Here is a 20,270-nt window from a genome sequence, read left to right as displayed (position 1 = left end):
CAGCTCCGCTGATAGACGGACCTGTTTGGGTTCACAGTTCAACAGCCCCTCGCTCTCTTGTGATAACAGCATACTCGCTCGCTCACGCTCTGCAAGATGGGGGCGAGAGAGAGAGAGGGAGAGAGAGAGAGACTTGAAATCTGGCAGCCTATCCTGGGAGAATATAGCTTCATTTTGTTCACTGGTTATAAAGGAAGCACATCCATGAATTGAGTGGAATGAATACAACCACGTAAATATTGCACTCTGCTTGGAAATTTGGCAACAAAGTTGATCCAGAAAGGGTTGGATGTTTACCAGAAGAGACATGTTTAGGCGGGCTATTTACCCAGACTGGAGATAGTAACTCATCCCGCTCACGCAGACATGTCTACTAGTTATCATAATATTGTATTAAAAGTGTTGAATGGCTTGTTGAGAATGATGTTTTGACATGGTGAATGCGGCTTCGCAATGTTTTCACCATAGCTACAAATCACAAGCTGGTGTTACAGAGCCTAATGTCATACAAATTCTGGAAAGAAATTAAAGGGTGGATTGAGCATACAGATCGACAGATTGTATAAATATTAGGGACGTTTCTGACGACTTATTTCCGTTTTAGACTAGACGAAAAAAAGCAACAAGAACATAACAATCTAAGAGGGCGGATAATAATAATTTGTCAAATTTGTCTGAAAGCATTTTTTGCTGCTCTCAAGTCGAAATCTAGATAATCATTCAAATATATTTTCGTCTTTCCAGAGACGTGATAACAATGATGACGGTTATTTTATCTGTTACCGATCCGCCTACTGCGATGAGCAAGCAGCTGTCGAATCAAACTCAGAAAAGAAAGTTAAGACATGGTTCAATTTAATCCGGCAGATAGTGGGTTTTTTTACTGTGAAATACTGTACTGCCTGCTATGGCCTTCCTGAGGATCTCATCTCCTCTTACTCACCGTTATTCCTCCTCACCCTCTCTCTCCCCCTCACCACCGCCCTCTAAGCCCCGCCCACCTCCCCTCACCACCTGTCTGTCATCCCCCCGTCAGCTCCCGCCCCATCCATCACCCCACCATTCATCTACTGCCTTATCAAACGGGTCAGACGTCCACTCAGTCCCTATAATCACACAGCCAGACGTACACACACACACGTACACGTACACACACACACACACACGTACACAGACACACACACACACACACATGGCTGCAGTATATTAATATAGTATTCATATCTGCTGCCGCTGATGTCTGCTGTCATGGTCAGAAGGTCACTTCTACTCTCTTTTAGTGGCTGTGCAAGGTGATGGCAGACGAGGGAGGGACCTCTCTCTCTCTCTCTTTCTCTCTCTCTCACTCTCTCTCTTTCTCTCTCTCTCTCTCTCTCTCTCTCTCTCTCTCTCTCTCTCTCTCTCTCTCTCTCTTTCTCTCTCTCTCTCTCTCTCTCTCTCTCTCCTCTCTCTCTCTCTCTCTCTCTCTCTCTCTCTCTCTCTCTCTCTCTCTCTCTCTCTCTCTCTCTCTCTCTGTCTCCCCCTAACCCTCATATAACATTAACCCTATCACCAAATCCCGCCGTTATGGGTCCGTTTCTGTTGCTCTGACACTATTTGTCAAGGCATTTCCTGCTCCCTGTGGAAATTCCCCGGAAAGACATCGACCGAATAAGAGAAGAATTACAGTTAATAAGGTGGCATTGTCTGAGAAAGTAGGAGGGACCGATTAGGCAGGAAGCATTAAAGGTTCAAGTGCAGGAGCAATAGGAGAGGTGTTCAGTAGTGTTTGTAAAACCCTAGCTCTGCCTCAAAACCCTTCACTTCCTGTTTTGATTGGGGTTGTATTCACACCATTCATTCATCCTGATGACTTACTCCTTCCATCCTCTGATGTGTGTACCGTCACTCGGTGGCCAAGGCAGGTGACCCGTGTTTGGGTCCCACTTCCTGGGGGGGGGTAGAGGGTGGGGGGGGGCGCAGTGTGAGGTACCCCTGGTCCTCTTAGCAGAAGTGGGGTCTGCTTTGTAACACTAACGTGTTTGACGTGTTTTCGTTCTGAAACCCTGCCTCTTTCTCAAACAGTCCATTCATCACTTCACTGGAGGTATTTAGTTTTGTTTTTGTCCTAAAACAACACAGTGATTTTCTCGGATTGTCTGCGGTTTAATTTCTCGCCTTGTTGGCTGAATTGTGAGGAAATGGAATATAACAAATAAGTCGTTTGTTTATGCGGCTGCGGGAGTTTGGCTTCTTTGCGATTTGATGCACGTTCCAGGTGCTATGTGACAAAACGTCTTGTGAGAAGCTGTTGGCCTTTGTAAGACACTAACAGCGCCCTCTAGTGAGAGCACCATGAAACATGCCCAAAGATGACTCGTCATGATGTAAAATTGTATCAAACTCGATATGTTGAAAAGTGGATTCTAAACCTTCTTTTGTCGTGTTTCTTCTCGTCTCTTTTCCACACAGGACTCTGATTCCCATGTTCGATGCGGACACTGGCCTGCTTGTCGTGAGTGGAATGGTAAGAGAGGAATTCTTTGTTATATAGTCTGTTCCCATGTTTCCATTTAAACTGTCCAAACAGTTGTTTAATGTTCAGAAATATCGTCCAATCGGAGCTGTCCTAGGAAGGGACGGCGTTGCCCAATCAAATGTTTCACGATGTGTTCCCTGTTGACTGCAGGGGGACCCCATCTTCGACTGCTTTGAGGTCACAGCTTCTGAGCCCTACCTCTCCCAAGGTAACACTTTGTTTTCATTCTCAAAGTCTGTTGTTACAAACGACCCATGATGGATCACACGCTTGTTACAACCTGGCTCTGATTTACAAACCGGTTTTGATCAACCCAAAGATAACCATGAGTTCAGTTAATCAGTGGTGTTGTGAATGGATAATAATAAAGTGGAGGGCGTAGTATTTAAAACCAGAACAAACCAGATAGAGGGAGAGAGGAAGAGAGAGCATCAGGTGCATGTTGTTTCACTAACGACTCAAGCTGGCCTGCAATAGAGGCCACTCTATCACAACTGACACAGAAACACAACGGCAACACAACAGAAACACAACACACAACAGCAACTGCAACACAAAACAGAAACACAAAACACAACATCAACACAACAGAAACACAACACAACAGAAACACAACACAAACGATTGAAACACAACACAAACAACAGTAACAGAACACAAATACAACACATCAGCCACACCAGGCAGAAAGGGTTGGTGTTTGTTAGCTTTGTGAACCCTCGTGTCTCTGCCCCCCCCCCCCTCTCCATCCTGTGTCTCCAGTGAGCCACTTCCTGGCGACCACGCCCACCCGGGGGGCGTGCGCGGTCCCCAAGATGGCGATGGACACGCTCTCCTGCGAGGTGATGCGTGTGTTCCAGCTGACGGACAGCTGCATCATGCCCATCAGCTACCAGGTCCCCCGCAAGGTAGTACCCCACGCCTGGAACCCCACACACACACACACACACACACACACACACACACACACACACACACACACACACACACACACACACACACACACACACACACACACAGGACCCAGCGTGACCCCCCCAGGCTGGTATCACCCTCCAGGCACCTTCCTCTGACCCGTCCAGGACCCAGAACAAAGCTCACCATCACACTGTGGAGCACACACAACATTTAAACACTGCACAGCCATGTTACAAATAGAGTGCAGAGTGGCTGTAGGAATCCAAACAAGGGTTAACCTGTATTTTTTGGGGTTAAGGTTAGGTACGTTTGTGTAAATGTTACCCAAACATGACACCAAGGCCCAATCCCATTTCTACCCCTTACCCCTTCCCCCTCCCCCTTGTTTTGAAGGGGTAAGGGTAGGGGTAAGGGGAAGAAATGGGATTGGGCCCAACTATGTGCACAAAGCAGTGCTAAAACAGTGAAAGAGGATAGGGATGAGGCTTATCCTGGGACAGATTCACCTTCAGGGTGAATCCACTGTCTCCATCTCAACTGGATCAGAGTGGAGCGTTTGAGTGATTGGTTAACCCGTGTGTGTGTGTGTGTGTGTGTGTGTGTGTGTGTGTGTGTGTGTGTGTGTGTGTGTGTGTGTGTGTGTGTGTGTGTGTGTGTGTGTGTGTGTGTGTTCGTGTGTGTGTGTGTGTGTGTGTGTGTGTTCGAGCAGTCGAGCCAGGAGTTCCACGCTGACCTGTACCCGGACACCGCGGGCCGCACCCCAGCCCAGTCCGCCCAGGAGTGGTGGAAGGGAGAGAACGCACAGGTACACCCCCCCCCCCCCCCCCCCCCCCCCCCCCCCCCACACACACACACCCACCCAGCACCCCTAAGGCTCACCTCAGCATCACACACAACAGTCCCACCCCCCCATCCAATGTGTGTCAATAATGAACCTTTGGTCTCATCTAAGGTTGACAAGGTCAGCCTCAACCCGGACAAACAACCCAAAGCGAAGGCATCCAATCCGACGGCCCTGCCGAAGAAACTGCAGAGTGGGCGGAGCAAGGAGGTGAGAGGCTGTGGAAAACGCCGGAAATACCTAAACTTGTGTTTGCTGTAGGTGGGAGTTAAGAGCTGTTATTTAAGTGTGATTTGTTAGAAATCCAATAGCCATCCTTCAGCTATTGCTGAGCTGAATGGACCATTTAGATTTCAGAACCGCTCCCGGCTCATTTCTAGCCAATCAGGGCATCTCTTCCCTGATTGGTTCGGGGAAGCAATCTTGTCTGTCAATCACAGGTGTGGGTACGTAAATAATGCCACACTTATCTGTGGTAGAGAAACGTGGGAAGGGAGGGAGCAGAGAGGGAGGGTGCGTTTATTGGGTGGTTTAGTTTCACTTGCTCTCCTCTGTTTAACTCCTAAAGCTCACCTGCAGCACCTTTTTAAATCAATCGCAAGGGTCCCGTTGTTGCTAACGACCAGAGCCTCAACAGTCTCTCCTGAGACCAACTGACCACCATAAAGAACTCTGATTCTGGTTCTGAAGACCAATGTTGGGTCACAACAACAGCCACCACACCAGCCATCGTGTGTCTCCCTGTGGGTGAACAGGAGGCCGCCCCGGGCCTGTCCGCCTCCAGCAGCACCCTGAGCAGCGCCAGCAGCAGCGCCGCCCCATCCCGCTCGCCCTCCTCCTCCTCAGGCCTGTCCACGGGCCCCGGGCCCCGCCCCAGCCCCACACCCGCACCCGGGCCCGGGCCCAGCCAGAGCGTCAAGGCCATCCAGAACCTGATGGGTGAGCAGGACCCCCCTCACAGGCTTCACCGACACACACGTGCACTGTGCTGCACACGCTTTGAGGAACAGAGAAATCATTATCCACTTGGTACATCCATACGCAAAACCTACATTTTGAACTATTATATAAACCACAGTTCAATAAGAATAGTGAATAATAGTGGTCATTTCTGTTGGTTTCTATTCCTGCAATCATTCACCTTTCAAAGCTTTATTTATATAAAAAATAAAGAAAAGGATGTTGGCTGCAGACTCTCGTTCTCTCGATCACGACACTCATTTCATTTTCACATTCATTCCGATTCAGTTTGTCTTGTTACATTTTTAGCGTACAAGTACACAAGGGTAAAAAGTAGGTAACCTTAAGCTTGGTTATTCAACAGTCCCATAGCAGCAACAATACAAGATCACGCTAAAAAAGTTAGTAATAATAAGTAGAAATAATAATATCGGCTTTTCGGCTCTCTCCAAGTCTACTGTAGATGTTGTCTCCCCTCTGACCTCCTCCTCTCTTGTCCCCAACCTCGCCCTTTGGGGTCTCCCCCCCTGACCTCCCCCTCTCCTGTGCCTCCCCCCCTGACCTCCCCCTGTGCCCCCCCCTCCCCCCCCCCAGGTCCCAACTCCAAGTTCCGCCACATCCAGGGCTCGGTGCGCCACCGGGACGCCCACATCACCAACCTGAAGGCGCTGAACCTCACCACGCCCGGGGAGAGCGACGGCTTCTGCACCAACGCCCAGAGGGTCGCCGTGCCGCTGTCTACCCCCGGGGGGCAGATCGCCGTCCTGGAGGTACCCCATCAAGGGGTGGGGGGGTAACGGGATGGGACGTTGGGGATGGGACGTTGGGGATTGGTTTGAGTCGATGCGGGTTGGTGATAGTTTAGCGGTATCGTATTCTGTTTTACAGTGATGTTGAGCGTTTTAGCGTTACAAATAAATTGATTCGGTAGAATGAAGATTTATCTGTAACTTTAAAACGCTCGACATAACGTTAGATATTAAATAGATTTTGTACAAATAAAAAGATTCTGTAGAATGACGCAAACATTAAAGCACTCGACATAACGTGATAAATACATAGATTTGGGGGAATGATCATAATAAAATAAGAAGCATTAAATGACAGATGAACCGATGATAGCATCGTGAAGCTTGACCAGGAAACAACCTCATCGCGTGGGTTTGTGTTTCCTGGCTGCGTTGCTCACTGAGGCCTTTGTGTCGCCTCCACAGCTCTCCAAGCCCGGGAAGCTCTCGGACACCTTCCTGCCCACCGTCCAGAACACGGTCAACGTGGCCGACCTCTGCTGGGACCCCTTTAACCCCCGCAGGCTAGCCGTGGGTGAGCAGGCCCTCCTCACCGCGGGACGCCCCATAATAATACCGCCACGGGACTCTGCAGTGGCTTAATGTGTGTGTGTGTGTGTGTGTGTGTGTGTGTGTGTGTGTGTGTGTGTGTGTGTGTGTGTGTGTGTGTGTGTGTGTGTGTGTGTGTGTGTGTGTGTGTGTGTGTGTGTGTGTGTGTGCGCGTCTGGATGTGTGACTGTATGTGAGTGTGCTTGTCTTGGCATTTTCTGTGTGTGTGTGTGTGTGTGCTTATCTTCGTGTGTGTGTGTGTGTGTGTGTGTGTGCTTGTGCATGCTTTTCTGTGTGTGTGTGCATGTGCGTACTTGTCTTTGTGTGTGTGCGTGTGTGTGTGCATGTGCGCTTATCTTCATGTGCGTGTGTGTGCGTGTGCGTACTTGTCTTTGTGTGTGTGTGCGTGTGCGCTTTATCTTCGTGTGCGTGTGTGTGCGTGTGGGCTTATCTTCGTGTGCGTGTATTTCTGTGTGTGTGTGTGCGTGTGCGTGTGCGTGTGTGTGTACCTTCAGCTGGCGAGGACGCTAAGATCCGTGTGTGGACGGTTCCAGAGGGAGGACTGACGGAGACCCTGACGGAGCCCGACCTCCTCCTGCAGGGTAGGGGGGTGATAGGGGGGGGGCCGTGGTCGCGTTCACCTCTTAGTACGACCGTGTGGGGGGTCCGTAGATCAGCGATGGAGAGCCATGGCTCCGGGTGGGGGACCGGTACACGCTATCAGAGCTCAGTAGCACAGCTCCCTGTCAGAGAGTCATGAGACAGAACAACACACACACACACACACACACACACACACACACACACAAATAAAGGCTACATATCTACAAACAAATCAAAACTATAACTACCTACCAACCTTGATCCAACCCCCCCTAAAGTCCCCTCATTCCCTTGAGCTCGGTCCCCCTCATCACAAGGTCTAGAGTCCCGCCCACCTCGCCCGTCCGGGGTGAATCCCAGCAGGTGATTGACAGCTGCCCTGTCCACTCACAGGCCACACGGAGAAGATCTACTCCATCCGGTTCCACCCGTTGGCCAGCGGGCTGCTGGTGTCCTCCTCCTACGACCTGACCGTCCGGCTCTGGGACCTGGGGACGGGCCAGGAGGTCAAGGTGCTCTCGGGACACCAGGACCAGGTGGGTGGGGGTCCCCCTCTTGGGTAGGGCTCCCCTCTTTGGTGGGGGTCCCCTCTTTGGGTTCAGATGCTCCCTTGAGTCTCACAAAGCGGACTGTAGATTCATACTCAAAGTCAGGTGGAGGACGAGCTCAGAACTGGGTGAACAGTTTTGTGAACAGTTTTTTGACCAATCACGTGGCTGGAGGCGGGGCTCTGCAAGCGCGTGACTGGCCAACACAAACTCGGCCAGCAGTAGTCCTACACGGTACAGACGTCTATGACCGGCCACTGTAGGAAATACACTTTTTAAAATGTAATTACGGTATTTTGCAATTATTCAAAACAAATATTAAACTATCAAAAGGAGAGATGTACCCCCATTTGAGAACCCCAACCTAGATCACATCAAGGCACAGAAGGGAACAATGCACTGTGGGTAATCATCGCTGTGTTTAGTCAGTATGTGTTGTGTTGTAGATGTGGAGATGGCTATAAAATAAGATCTCCTGGCTGTGTTGAGGCTCATGTTAGTTTTAAAAAGGGGCGCGTGGACAGTGCGTGTTCCTCCGCCTGTACGGCCCACCAGTGTTGATGTGCTGCCTCCTGCTCTGTGTCCGTCCGCGGGGCAGATCTTCGGTCTGGGCTGGAGCCCCGACGGCAAGCTGCTGGCCACCGTTTGCAAGGACGGGAAGGTCCGCGTCTACGACCCGCGCAAGTCCACCGCACCGGTCGAGGTACGCAGAGCAACGCACGCACGCACACGCACGCACACACGCACGCACGCAAGATGATCACACAAATGATTATTAACTGTTTCATCAAAATCAGAATACAATTTTTGACTCTCCCTTCGCCCCTCTTTACCTCTTTCTCTGTCACTCGTTTTCTCAAACTCTGTCTCTAACTCTCTCTGTCTCTGTCTCTCCCTCTGTCTCCCTCCCTCCCTCCCCCCTCTCCCAGGAGGGCCCTGGTCCCGGGGGCCACAGGGGGGCCCGTGTGGTGTGGGTGTGTAAGGGGGAGTACTTCCTGGTGTCTGGATTTGACAGGTATCTGAAACCCCTGCATAAAATAATCAATATGACTCAACATGAATTAAATCTTTTTTGGCTTTGGTGGTTTCAGTTTGTGACCTGTGTGTGTGTGTGTGTGTGTGTGTGTGTGTGTGTGTGTGTGTGTGTGTGTGTGTGTGTGTGTGTGTGTGCAGTAACAGTCAGAGGGAGCTGTCCCTGTACTCCGTGGGGGCCTTGGCCTCCGGGCCCCTGGCCACCACCGAGGGGGACGTCTCCCCCTCCACCCTCATCCCCTTCTACGACCCCGACACCAGCCTCCTCTTCCTCACCGGCAAGGTGAGCCCACACACACACTCACTACTCTCACACAAACACACACACACACACACACACACACACACACACACACACACACACACACACACATAAACACGACTCTCACAAGACACACACACACACAAAGACACACACACACAAAACTCATACAATGCAAACACAAACAGACAAACAAGACTCACACACACAGAAACACAAGACTCTCACACAAACATACGACATACACACACGTCTCACACACACACACACACACACACTCACGTTGTTCCTCTGTCCTCCAGGGAGACACGCGCGTGTGCATCTACGAGATTGTTCCGGAGCAGCCCTACTTCCTGGAGTGCAGCAGCTTCAGCTCTCAGGAGCCCCACAAGGTGACGGCCCCCGCAGCCAGGAGCAGACAGACAGGACCCCCGCCCTGTAGCAGACAGACAGGAGCAGACAGACACAGACAGGACGGACCCCCGCCCTGTAGCAGGACAGACAGGAGCAGACAGGAGCAGACAGACACAGACAGACACAGACAGACACAGACAGGAACAGACAGCAGCAGCTAAAAAGACAAATTGTGTAATAAGAATCAGACAGACAAAACATATAGTTGGATCAGGCAATAATTGTAGAAATAAAAATACAGCGTTATTTATTATCATTACTTAAAACAATTATTAATTTCATTTTCAGTAGTTTTGCATATGAATGTACGATGTGGTTTTAAGACGTTTGTGTTCCTGAATGTGCTTCCACTTCTTCCTGTGAGCAGGGTCTGACCTTCCTGCCCAAGACGGTGTGTGACGTGCGTGAGGTGGAGGTGGCCCGGGGGCTGATCCTCACCAAGACCACCATAGAGCCGGTGGCCTTCAAGGTGCCCCGCGTCAAGGTGAGGCAACGGCACCACCTAGTGGCTGTAGGGCAGAACTGCGCCACTGGAGCTGAACAGAATAGAACACGCTTCGTTATTATAAGGAATAGAATTAAATGCATTCACGGATCAGATTAACGTGATGATATTAAGTGATTGTGACATTGCATCTTATTATTCGGATTGCGGTGCTTTCTTAAAAAAATAAATAGTTAATGATTAAAACCAATTAAGAATTAAGAATTATTACAAAATTATAATTTAGAGTTTGTGTTGAAGTATTATAGACGGCGCATGCTGAAGCCTCCCCCTCATCCCTGTGTCTCCTCTCCTCTTGCAGAAAGAGTACTTCCAGGACGACCTGTTCCCGGAGACGGCCGTGTGGTGGGAGTCCTCCCTCTCCTCCTCTGATTGGCTGGCTGGTTCCAATGGGAAGCACCGCACCATCAAGCTCCGCCCATCGGACATGGCCCCCGGTCTGCAGACACGCACACATACTCACGCACACACACGCGCACATGCACACATACTCACACACACGTACTCACAGACACGTGTGTGTCTGTGAGTACGTGTCTCACAGAAACGTCAACATCTCCATGCATGACCGTGTCTAGAACCTGTGCGTCTGGTGTCTCCGTCCCTCTGCCTCTGTCTCTGTCTCTGTCTCCGTCCCTCTGTCTCCGTCCCTCTGTCTCTCTCTGTCTCTATCTCTGTCTCTGTCCCTCTGTCTCTGTCCCTCTGTCTCTGTCTCCGTCCCTCTGTCTCTGTCTCCGTCCCTCTGTCTCTGTCTCCGTCCCTCTGTCTCTATCTCTGTCTCTGTCCCTCTGTCTCTGTCCCTCTGTCTCTGTCTCCGTCCCTCTGTCTCCGTCCCTCTGTCTCCGTCCCTCTGTCTCTCTCTGTCTCTATCTCTGTCTCTCTCTGTCTCTATCTCTGCCTCTGTCTCCGTCCCTCTGTCTCTGTCTCCGTCCCTCTGTCTCTGTCTCTGTCCCTCTGTCTCTGTCCCTCTGTCTCTGTCTCTGTCCCTCTGTCTCTGTCTCTGTCCCTCTGTCTCCGTCCCTCTGTCCCTCTGTCTCTCTCTGTCTCTGTCTGTCTCTGTCCCTCTGTCTCTGTCCCTCTGTCTCCGTCCCTCTGTCTCTCTCTGTCTGTCTGTCTCTGTCCCTCTGTCTCCGTCCCTCTGTCCCTCTGTCTCTCTCTGTCTCTGTCTGTCTCTGTCTCTCTGTCTCCGTCCCTCTGTCTCTCTCTGTCTCTGTCTGTCTCTGTCCCTCTGTCTCTCTCTGTCTCTGTCTCTGTCCCTCTCTCTCCGGCGCTCTTGCTGTTACTCTAATGGCTGTAATGCTTTGCAGTCGTGAAGGTATATTGAGTAAGGTCCCTGAGATACGATGTGGTGATCCATAACCCACAGTGTGTGAGTGTTTAGACTGAAGGGCTGATTACGGTCCCTCGTTCGCGCAACGCAACGACCACGCAGACGCTTCGACGCAGTCGTGAACCTATAAGGTTCTGCGTCGGGTTTTAGTGAGCGGACCAATCACAGCCCTCGCTGCTGCGTCGCCTCGACGGAAGGTTAACATTTTGGGGTGGAGGCGCGTGTCCGGCCCTTGCGATGGAAGGACGTAAGGGGTCCGTAACCCCCTTGCGTTGCGTCAGGGTGGGACCATAATCAGCCCTTTAGGGCCCATCAGAGCCCTGATGAGGTGGAGGTTTTCCCCTCAGGCTCAATCCTTTGTCTCTGTCCCTCTGTCTCTCTCTCAGTGAGCGAGGCCCCCAAGGAGGTGCCGGTGAAGAAGTACATGCCCTCCTCCTACTACCTGGAGGAGAAGACGGACGAGCAGAAGAAGGACGAGGTGTGTGTGTGTGTGTGTGTGTGTGTGTGTGTGTGTGTGTGTGTGTGTGTGTGTGTGTGTGTGTGTGTGTGTGTGTGTGTGTGTGTGTGTGTGTGTGTGCGAGTTGTATATGTGTTTGTTGGTGTATACATGTATGTGTGTGTGTTTTATACGTGTGTGTGCATATATATGTATGCATGTATGTGTCGCTGTGTGCGTGCCCGTGTCTAGGTGTGTGTGTTTTGCATACATGCGTGTGTGTGCGTGTGTTTGTGTGTGTTTGCACATACTTTTGTGCGTGTGTGTGCACTGGGCCCCCCTCCCTCACTAACCGGTGTGTCCTGTGGGTTCAGCTGCTGAGTGCCATGGTGGCCAAGCTGGGGAACATGGATGACCCCCTCCCTCAGGACGGCTTCGAGGGCGTGGACGAGGACGAGTGGGTGAGTGGAAGGGACGAGGCGTACTCCTTTGAGTCGTTGTTCATCTTCGTGTGAAATTCGCTGCAAAGCGCTTTGGATAAAAGTGTCTGCTAATTGATTACATACAAGTAAAATACCAGGTATTTTAACAACTTTCTAACATTGATCGCAAGTAAGAGTTCAACTTTCTCTCAGAATAATCGAAAACGCAGCCTTGTTCGATAATTTCTTCACAAAGTCAGTATTTTCCAATCATGTTCATCAAAGGCATTTTATTGTTTCTTTTGCCAGAATCCTCAAATACATTACCGCAGGAACGCACCAGCCTACCGTCGAATATCGTTGTATTAACCATAACGTCTGTGTGTTTCAGGATGACTAGAGGCAGCTGGTGGTGGTGGTGGTGGTGGTGGTGGTTCTGCTGCCACAACAGGACGCGCCACCATCAGAGGAGCTAGAGAGCCTGTATGTTGCCATTCCTGCGTTCTCCGGTGTCGCTGTCCTGCGTCTGATATGTTGTCTCCCGTTGCCTCCCTCGATGCCAGGAACACACGTAACTAAAACAGCAATACCTAAAGCAGCCTGCAGGCGGTCTTCCAGGGCCTCGCAACCAATAATTAATTCCATAAGTCCCCACTAGGGGGCGGTAACAGCGATAGCATTCAGTGGATTTCTATAAGCGGGTGGACGGATGGTGTGTGTGCATGTACAAGCTTACCTCCGTCGTGTCCGGACATGGTGGTCGATCTCAGAAGCACAGCATGATTTGTTTTCAGTGTCCGGTGACAGGATCCCGTTCCACCACAACGTGTCTTTGAATTGTCCAAGAGATTACACACCTTCTTTGAGATTCCTTGTTTCAGACAACTGAATAGCATGTGTTTGTAAAAGAAATTCACATAAAACTGTGACTTTCCACTCACTCACCGTCTTCCCCTTCGGTGCACAACCTCTGAACCTATGCATAAATAGGTAGCGCACAAACACACACACACACAAATAAAACACGCATGTGTACACACACAAGCACACACAAACCCACACCATGAACACCATCTATATTCCTGGTGGTGCATTAGCCTCCTATCACTATACTGTAGAATTTTAAAGATTACTGGATATCGACTGCAAATAAGCACTCACGCACATACTCATGCACAGACACACACACACACACACACACACACACACACACACACACACACACACACACACACACACATACATACAAAAATACACAAAACATCAGGGTCACAAATATGTCTGTTTAAACAAACTGGAATTTGTATTTATGCAAACATCGTTTTTTGTTAACAGTCATTGTAAGACTTTAATTCCATTGTGCCATTTCGGGAGATATTCTTTGTGCCAGTCATGAACTTTATAGACATGGTTAGAGGGACTTTAGGAGTCATTTATTGGTGTTGTAAACCATCATTAATAGTATTAGATGGCGTATTAAAGGTTCAAATTAAGACAGGGATTTATTTATGTGGTTCGGGTTTTGTTTTTTCAGAATGGCTATAATTTGCTTTTATAACCCTTGACTCACTTTGTTATTATTAGCAATAGCTCACAGCCAATGTCTTACTTATTTACAGTGCAGTATTACAAACGCAAGCTGCCATTTACAATCAGGGCTACAGTAGAATGCAATACTGTCATGAATTCAGAACCAATCATGTTGATGTTTACAAACGATGATATTAGAACGGAATCAATAGACCACTTCAACCTCACATGGAATATGCACATGGTGTAGTTCCTAAGGTGAACAAAGGGGGTCGTTAGTGTCAATGTGTAACGTATTCGTGCCTGCAATTTATATCATGGTCTAACCTGGGATGTTCTTTAGCCTTCCAATGTTAATCTTTTTTACATTGTAATGTGTAGTGCTGTATTCTCTTACTTACTTAATGGCTTCGTGTGTATTTACATTGTTGCATTGAAATAAATACTTTTTCAAACGTATACAATTTTTGCCGTGTTTCTTACTGATAGCGGCATGCATGCACTACGCCCATATGCACTACCTATTATGAATTCCATGATGAACGAAATTGTTGTCATTTTACCTCCGCGCCGCTAGATGGCGGTCTAACAATTCCTGCAAACCCTTGCGTCAGGTTTGCTTGCAGTCCTCATCTTCAGCGTGTCCATGCTCCCTCAACTTTGAACCCGCGGTGACTTTGCTCAGAGTACGTCCATGGAATAGTCCTACATGTGAAGAATATAACTCCCCGTTCCTGCCGAGGTCGATGTTCATTGTTTTATAATATGGTAAGGAGGTATTTCAGTGTTATCCTGTCTGTCAACAGAGTAGTGACTTATAACGTAGTGTACGTCTAACAGAGGAACAGGGCTTGTTCTTTCGTTTCGTAATGGTGATCCTACCTCGGTCCATTCATAAACAGAGTTTGCAGAGTAGGCCTAACGTGAATGCTTATCTTCCTTGCCGATGTCTTTCATGACAATTCATTCATGTCTTTCATTTAGAAGAAAGCTAGATCAGGAAAAAGTAGCAGTGACTAAAGTCAACATTGCATGGATTTGTCCATGGAGGACAAGGCACATGATGTCCTATTCAGGATATTCTAACATCTCAACGGCTAGACCTACCATATGTGACGAGCCGAGCCCCTACCTGCGCCTTCATTACCTGTTTCCAAGTTCACAATGAGTAGCTGTTGATGAAGGTTTCTGCTAAATAACCCCCTGACCCAAATCTCCCCCCATCCAGGCCAGGTACCTTGCTCAAATCGTGGTCATGGGAGCACAGGTCGTGGGGAGAGCGTTTGCGCGGGCGCTACGGCAGGAATACGCAGGTATCTTCAACACAATAGCGCCAGACCCGCAAAATATTTGAGGCATATTGTACTGAGTGTTTTTTTAATCCTGAATAATTGACCTATCACGGTTTCTTGTGTGCGCCTGCTCAGCCAGCCAGGCGGCTGCTCAGGCCCGGGGAAGGTCGGGTCAGCAGTCGGCCGCCACCACCAGCATCACGGGGATGACCGTCCAGGAAGCCCAGCAGATCCTCAACATAAGCACCCTCACCCCCGAGGAGATCCAGAAGGTACGGCTGTTGCTGGTGTGTGTGTGTGTGTGTGTGTGTGTGTGTGTGTGTGTGTTTTGCTGGTTGGTATCTTTATGTTGTATTGTTTTTAGTCATGGATATGAATATGGTATTAGATATCGTAATAGTAGTTCTTGATGACTGATCTTTCTTTCTTTGTGTGTGTGTGTGTTCTGCAGAACTACGACGAACTCTTCAAGGCCAATGACAAGTCTGTGGGCGGGTCCTTTTACCTGCAGTCAAAGGTGTGTACCAATGAATTTGTAGTGGCGCTTCTGTGATTGGGAAAGAGATGCCCAATTTCAGACTGTACGTCTTGTCCGTTTCGCTGTTGGATGTTTTGGCCGTCAAGTTCAGGGTTATTACATTGTTTCTCCAAACGCCGTTTTGGTTTGCTCAATGGTAAACCAAAGCTGCACGCCTCCGTCCTCACTGGTACCCGCTCCAGAGAACACATCACACCTGTCCTCCGTGAACTCCATTGGCTTCCAATTAAACACAGAATCAACTTCAAAATCGTACTCATCACCTACAAGGCCCTCAACAGCCTAGCCCCCCCCTACCTTGCCAACATCCTCCATCACCACGCCCCATCCCGATTCCTCAGGTCCATCTCTGCCACCCTGCTACAAGTTCCACAGACTGAGCGACGGACTTGGGGGTGATCGGGCCTTCTCAGTTGCTGCCCCCACACTTTGGAATTCACTCCCCTCCCACATCAAAGTCTCTCCAACCCTCTCTTCTTTCAAATCTGCACTAAAAACATACCTTTTTACACTAGCCTTCCCCACCTAACTCCCACCTTATTCTTCATGTTTAACCTGTTTTTCTTTTATTCCTAGTCTGTCTTACATAGTTTTGATAGGGCAATATGTAAAGCGTTTTAGAGTACCATATTAAGTGCTATATACATTTCATTTATTATTATAATTATTAAACTAATGTTTCATTTATCTTTATGCTGATGCACCTTGTGAAGTGATAGCATCTGAAAGGTTGTATGTCATTTGTGAAATAGTGGGAAACTCTGAAATGAAAATGGTCCATAATATTCAAGGCAAACCCTGAGGTCTATTATCATTGCAGGTTGACCAGCCTGCACTGCTGCAAGCCATTCTGAAAGTGTGTGTGTGACTCGTGTGTGTGTTTGTTTGTTTGTGTGTCTTCAGGTTGTGCGCGCTAAGGAGCGTCTAGAGGAGGAGCTAAGCCTTCAGGAAGAAGACCAACAGAAGAAACGACAAAGGCAGCAAAACTCAGAAACATGAACCCCCCCCCCCCCTCTCCCCAGCCTCTGTAAATTATAATCCCCAATAAAATACTTATTGTTTTTTCGATCGACTTGAAAAGGTGTCAATATTTTTGGTATAGTATTAACTAGTTTATACCCTTTTAGTTAATTTTATGCATCCGTGCATCAAAACATGCCATTTACTTAGTGTCCATTCAATTGTCTCCACGTCTTCTAACGCAGTTTGGGTTTGGATCCGAATGTCAAAGTGGGCGGGTCTTAGCATTCCCTGCTTTGACGGACTGCCACAGTAACCAATTGTTTCCCTGAACCCTTAACTCACATCCCGGGGTCCCGTCTTCTCTTCCGCTCTCTTCCATTATATCCTGTTACACGTGGACACACAGGACATTGCGGAGGCCACGAAACCATACCTACATGCTGTTTGGTTTAACATGACCATTTTGGCTCTCCACTGAAGCTCTTGAGCCTTCTGGTTGTATGCATCCAGGACCATCTAGTTCTACCAAATGATGCACTGATGCTCTACCAAATGATATACATGACGCATTTATTCTTATTACTAATATTTCTGTAATAATTCAATCATTTTAAAATAATTTATTTGAATAGTTGAATGCTTGGACCACTGCGGAGAACTTGTGGAGATAAGATGTGTAAGGTATCGGAAACAAAAGTCACAGATTGTATAAAATGCAACTTTATTAAACACTTTCTTTTTTTTTCATTGACCTCATTATCAATATCGTAATAAAATTCCTCTAAAACAGGAGAACGTCGCTATGTTGTACCAATTGGAGGCTTTTACAACTCTAAAGTTCTGCATTCTGTCAGACCGCAGAACATGGCAGGAAAATATATTTATATATATATTCATATATTTTTTTGTATACTTTATAGCTTCTATATTTCACCTATGAAAAGGCACTTGGAAAACATAAAATACTGACATTAGAATCTCACAAATGTGCAAAAACATAACTTGGAACAGGCCGCGGGTGGCCTTTGTCTCGTCGTTAACCCTTTGTATCGGTTGTCAACGCTCTGTCTAAGAAGGACAGCCACCTGGCTAGCTAGCGCGGAATTCCATGTCCTGGAATGGGAAATGTGTTTAGCGCAAGCTTGAGGTTCCCATCGGCACTGTTCAAAGCGCCTGGCGTAAAAGTGTTGGTGAGCTAGACGTTTAAAACCGTTCCACTGGTTTATGTACCGCTTCAACATTGATGTCATCGATCCAGAGAAAGAAAACGCAAAGTATAATTTCAATTAAAGACATTTGAGGAGATATGGACCATGACAAGCACCACGGTTTGGACAACTTGTCGTTGGCCCTCAAAACCAGTCGAAACACAAAACAAAGACAAAGCTTGACAGTCATAAAACAAAGTAAAGACAATTGAATCTTAATATGGCATCCCCCATCAATGTACTTGTATAGGGGTAAAGAAAAAGTGCAGTTAATTACAAGTTGAGCGCAAAGGGATAACGGATCAATCAGCTTATTTTGAGCATGGAAACCTGTCCAACCCTGGAAGGATCTGTCTTTATTTCTCAGCTTTCTCCTACCCTATAAAAGCTCAGGGTCTCCTCGTCGACGAATGGGAGGAGAGGGAGAGTGCTGGGAGAAGGGTGGGGTCGGGTCTGTGGGTTCTACTGTTGCCGGGGAAACTGTGTCTAGTGCGCTCTTCTTAATACCTGTTTGCAATAACATCAGAGGCAAGGATTGCCACTCACAACTAGGGATTGGCATCAAAATGCACACAGGCGTTTGCGCGAGATTGTCCACTTTGATTCTGTGTGTGTGTGTGTGTGTGTGTGTGTGTGTGTGTGTGTGTGTGTGTGTGTGTGTTTACGTGCTTGGTGTATGAATGATAAGATAGTCTCTGATGCAGAACACAGGTATAATGGGCATCTCTGCTCTAGATTCTCACGTACGTTGGCATCCAAAACACAGCGGTGTAATTTATTTTGACCCAGTCCGCCCTGCTCTGAACAAAGAGGAAGCTGGCTTTCATGTTTTTCTGTTGTTTTCTTTGCGCTTGGCAGTGTGTGTGCGTGTGTGTGCGTGTGTGTGCGTGTGTGTGTGTGTGTGTGTGTGTGTGTGTGTGTGTGTGTGTGTGTGTGTTGTGTGTGTGTGTGTGTGTGTGTTGGGTTAAAAATACCTTTGTGGCTGTGGTGGAGTTGAAGGAGTAAAGCCTTTAGGGGGTTTTAATCTAAAAAAAAAAATAACTGTCTGAGGGCAGACAGAGTTCACTGGCCTGCTTTCACTGTTGGCAGGCTGACTACCTGGCTGTCTGACTGACTTGTTGTCCGGCAGGTTGACTAGCTGGCTGGCTGATTAGGTGACTAACTAGCAGGGTAACTAGCAGGCTGACTAGCTAGGTGGCTGGCTGGATGACTAGCTGGCTGGCTTATACTAGATCACTTTCTGGCTGGCTGAATAGCAGGCTGACTGGCTTGCTGACTAGCTGGCTGGTTGACTAGCGGGCTAACTAGCTGGCTGACTGTCTGGCTGTCTGACTAGCGGGCTAACTGGCTGGCTGACTGACTGGCTGTCTTACTAGCTGGCTTACAGCTGGCTGACCAGTTGGCTGGCTGACTGGTTGACTCCCCGGTGAGGGGCTTGGCATGGGGCATTGCGGGGCCAGGGTCTCCCAGGGGCATGGGACTCCGGTTAAAGGGGGCTAGTGCCCCCAGAGGACGGTTCTACACCCCTTTACTCTCTCAACCCCCCCCCCCCCCTCCCACTGTGGCCCTCCTTCTGGCTCTCAGGCCGCCATTTTGAGAGCACTACTGTTGGCAGTGTCTTGGTGGTTTAGCTTAATTGTTTGTGTGTTTGTGTGTGTATGTGTGTGTCTCCATGTGCTTTTATACATATGTGTGTGTCTGGTTTGGGCACAACTCGCGTGACACATTTGAGACAAATCAGGCAGTGTCGGCCACAGCCCAGAGACAGACATGTGTTCGGACGGCCATAATGGTCACTTTTAGAACAAGATGGCAGGGGCACGTCTTCCCATTAGGGAGTATACAGACGAGCCGCCCGGCGTACCATAGCACCCCAGTGTTCCTCATCACAGATCGGCGATTGTCATGGAGAGGAATGTCACGGTGTGTGTGGTTGGTTAAATTCCCCCCTGAAACTGTTAATTCAGGGTGACATGCCTATCTCTTTCTCTCTCTCGCTCTCTCTCTCTCTCTCACACACACTCTCTCTCTCTTCCTTATTATTTTTACTTGTATAAAAGAAAGCGAAGATATTTGGACTCAAGAGAGCAGATTGGGGAGCACGCATAATGAGAAAGCCCGTTCGACATCAGAACAATGTCTCGTCCGTGTTACCGCCCAAAAAACGAAAACGAAATAGACAGCCATGACATGAAACGCTGCAACCGCCCTACGCAAAACAGTCACGACAAAGGAGGGAGTGAGAGACATGTAGGGTGTAAGAGAGGGTGGAGGGAGGGAGTGAGAGATGGAGGGAGGGATTGAGGGAGTGAGATAGAGATGGAGATGGAGGGAGTGAGAGAGAGGTGGATAGAGTGAGAGATGGAGGGAGGGATTGAGGGAGTGAGATAGAGATGGAGATGGAGGGAGTGAGAGAGAGGTGGATAGAGTGAGAGATGGAGGGAGTGAGAGATATAGGAGGGAGTGAGAGAGAAGTCGATGGAGTGAGAGATGGAGAGAGTGAGAGAGAGGTTGAGGGAGTGAGAGAGAGATGGAGAGAGTGAGAGAGAGGTGGAGGGAGTGAGAGAGAGATGGAAAGAGTGAGAGAGAGGTGGAGGGAGTGAGAGATAGAAT

General features: G+C 48.6%; 2 protein-coding genes across 2 annotated transcripts in view; both read left to right on the top strand.

Moving 5' to 3' along the window:
• The window catches only part of coro7 (coronin 7), a 110,760-nt gene extending 96,645 nt beyond the window's left edge, over positions 1–14,115 (top strand). Inside the window, exons 10-28 of the mRNA XM_030349447.1 lie at positions 2,452–2,506; positions 2,669–2,726; positions 3,281–3,426; positions 4,146–4,241; positions 4,389–4,487; positions 5,033–5,216; positions 5,832–6,007; positions 6,452–6,560; positions 7,090–7,176; positions 7,571–7,713; positions 8,324–8,428; positions 8,655–8,740; positions 8,899–9,040; positions 9,322–9,411; positions 9,801–9,917; positions 10,240–10,375; positions 11,655–11,746; positions 12,079–12,165; positions 12,518–14,115. Of these exons, the coding sequence (XP_030205307.1) occupies positions 2,452–2,506; positions 2,669–2,726; positions 3,281–3,426; positions 4,146–4,241; positions 4,389–4,487; positions 5,033–5,216; positions 5,832–6,007; positions 6,452–6,560; positions 7,090–7,176; positions 7,571–7,713; positions 8,324–8,428; positions 8,655–8,740; positions 8,899–9,040; positions 9,322–9,411; positions 9,801–9,917; positions 10,240–10,375; positions 11,655–11,746; positions 12,079–12,165; positions 12,518–12,526 (2,017 nt within the window). The 3' untranslated portion in view covers positions 12,527–14,115. The remainder of the gene's footprint in view (positions 1–2,451; positions 2,507–2,668; positions 2,727–3,280; positions 3,427–4,145; positions 4,242–4,388; positions 4,488–5,032; positions 5,217–5,831; positions 6,008–6,451; positions 6,561–7,089; positions 7,177–7,570; positions 7,714–8,323; positions 8,429–8,654; positions 8,741–8,898; positions 9,041–9,321; positions 9,412–9,800; positions 9,918–10,239; positions 10,376–11,654; positions 11,747–12,078; positions 12,166–12,517) is intronic.
• Positions 14,116–14,268: 153 nt separating this feature from the next.
• pam16 (presequence translocase associated motor 16) lies at positions 14,269–16,556 on the top strand. Its single transcript, XM_030349486.1, has 5 exons — positions 14,269–14,424; positions 14,885–14,969; positions 15,084–15,220; positions 15,400–15,465; positions 16,390–16,556. Exons 1-5 carry the CDS (start codon positions 14,422–14,424, stop codon positions 16,483–16,485), a joined length of 387 nt encoding a protein of 128 aa, XP_030205346.1. The 5' UTR covers positions 14,269–14,421; the 3' UTR covers positions 16,486–16,556.
• Positions 16,557–20,270: the final 3,714 nt, after the last annotated feature.

This window comes from Gadus morhua, chromosome 2 (assembly GCF_902167405.1).
Source record: "Gadus morhua chromosome 2, gadMor3.0, whole genome shotgun sequence".
In the NCBI taxonomy this organism is placed as follows: Eukaryota; Metazoa; Chordata; class Actinopteri; order Gadiformes; family Gadidae; genus Gadus; species Gadus morhua.
The sequence above is the reverse complement of the archived record's forward strand: the minus strand, read 5'-3'. Positions and strand labels throughout refer to the sequence as shown.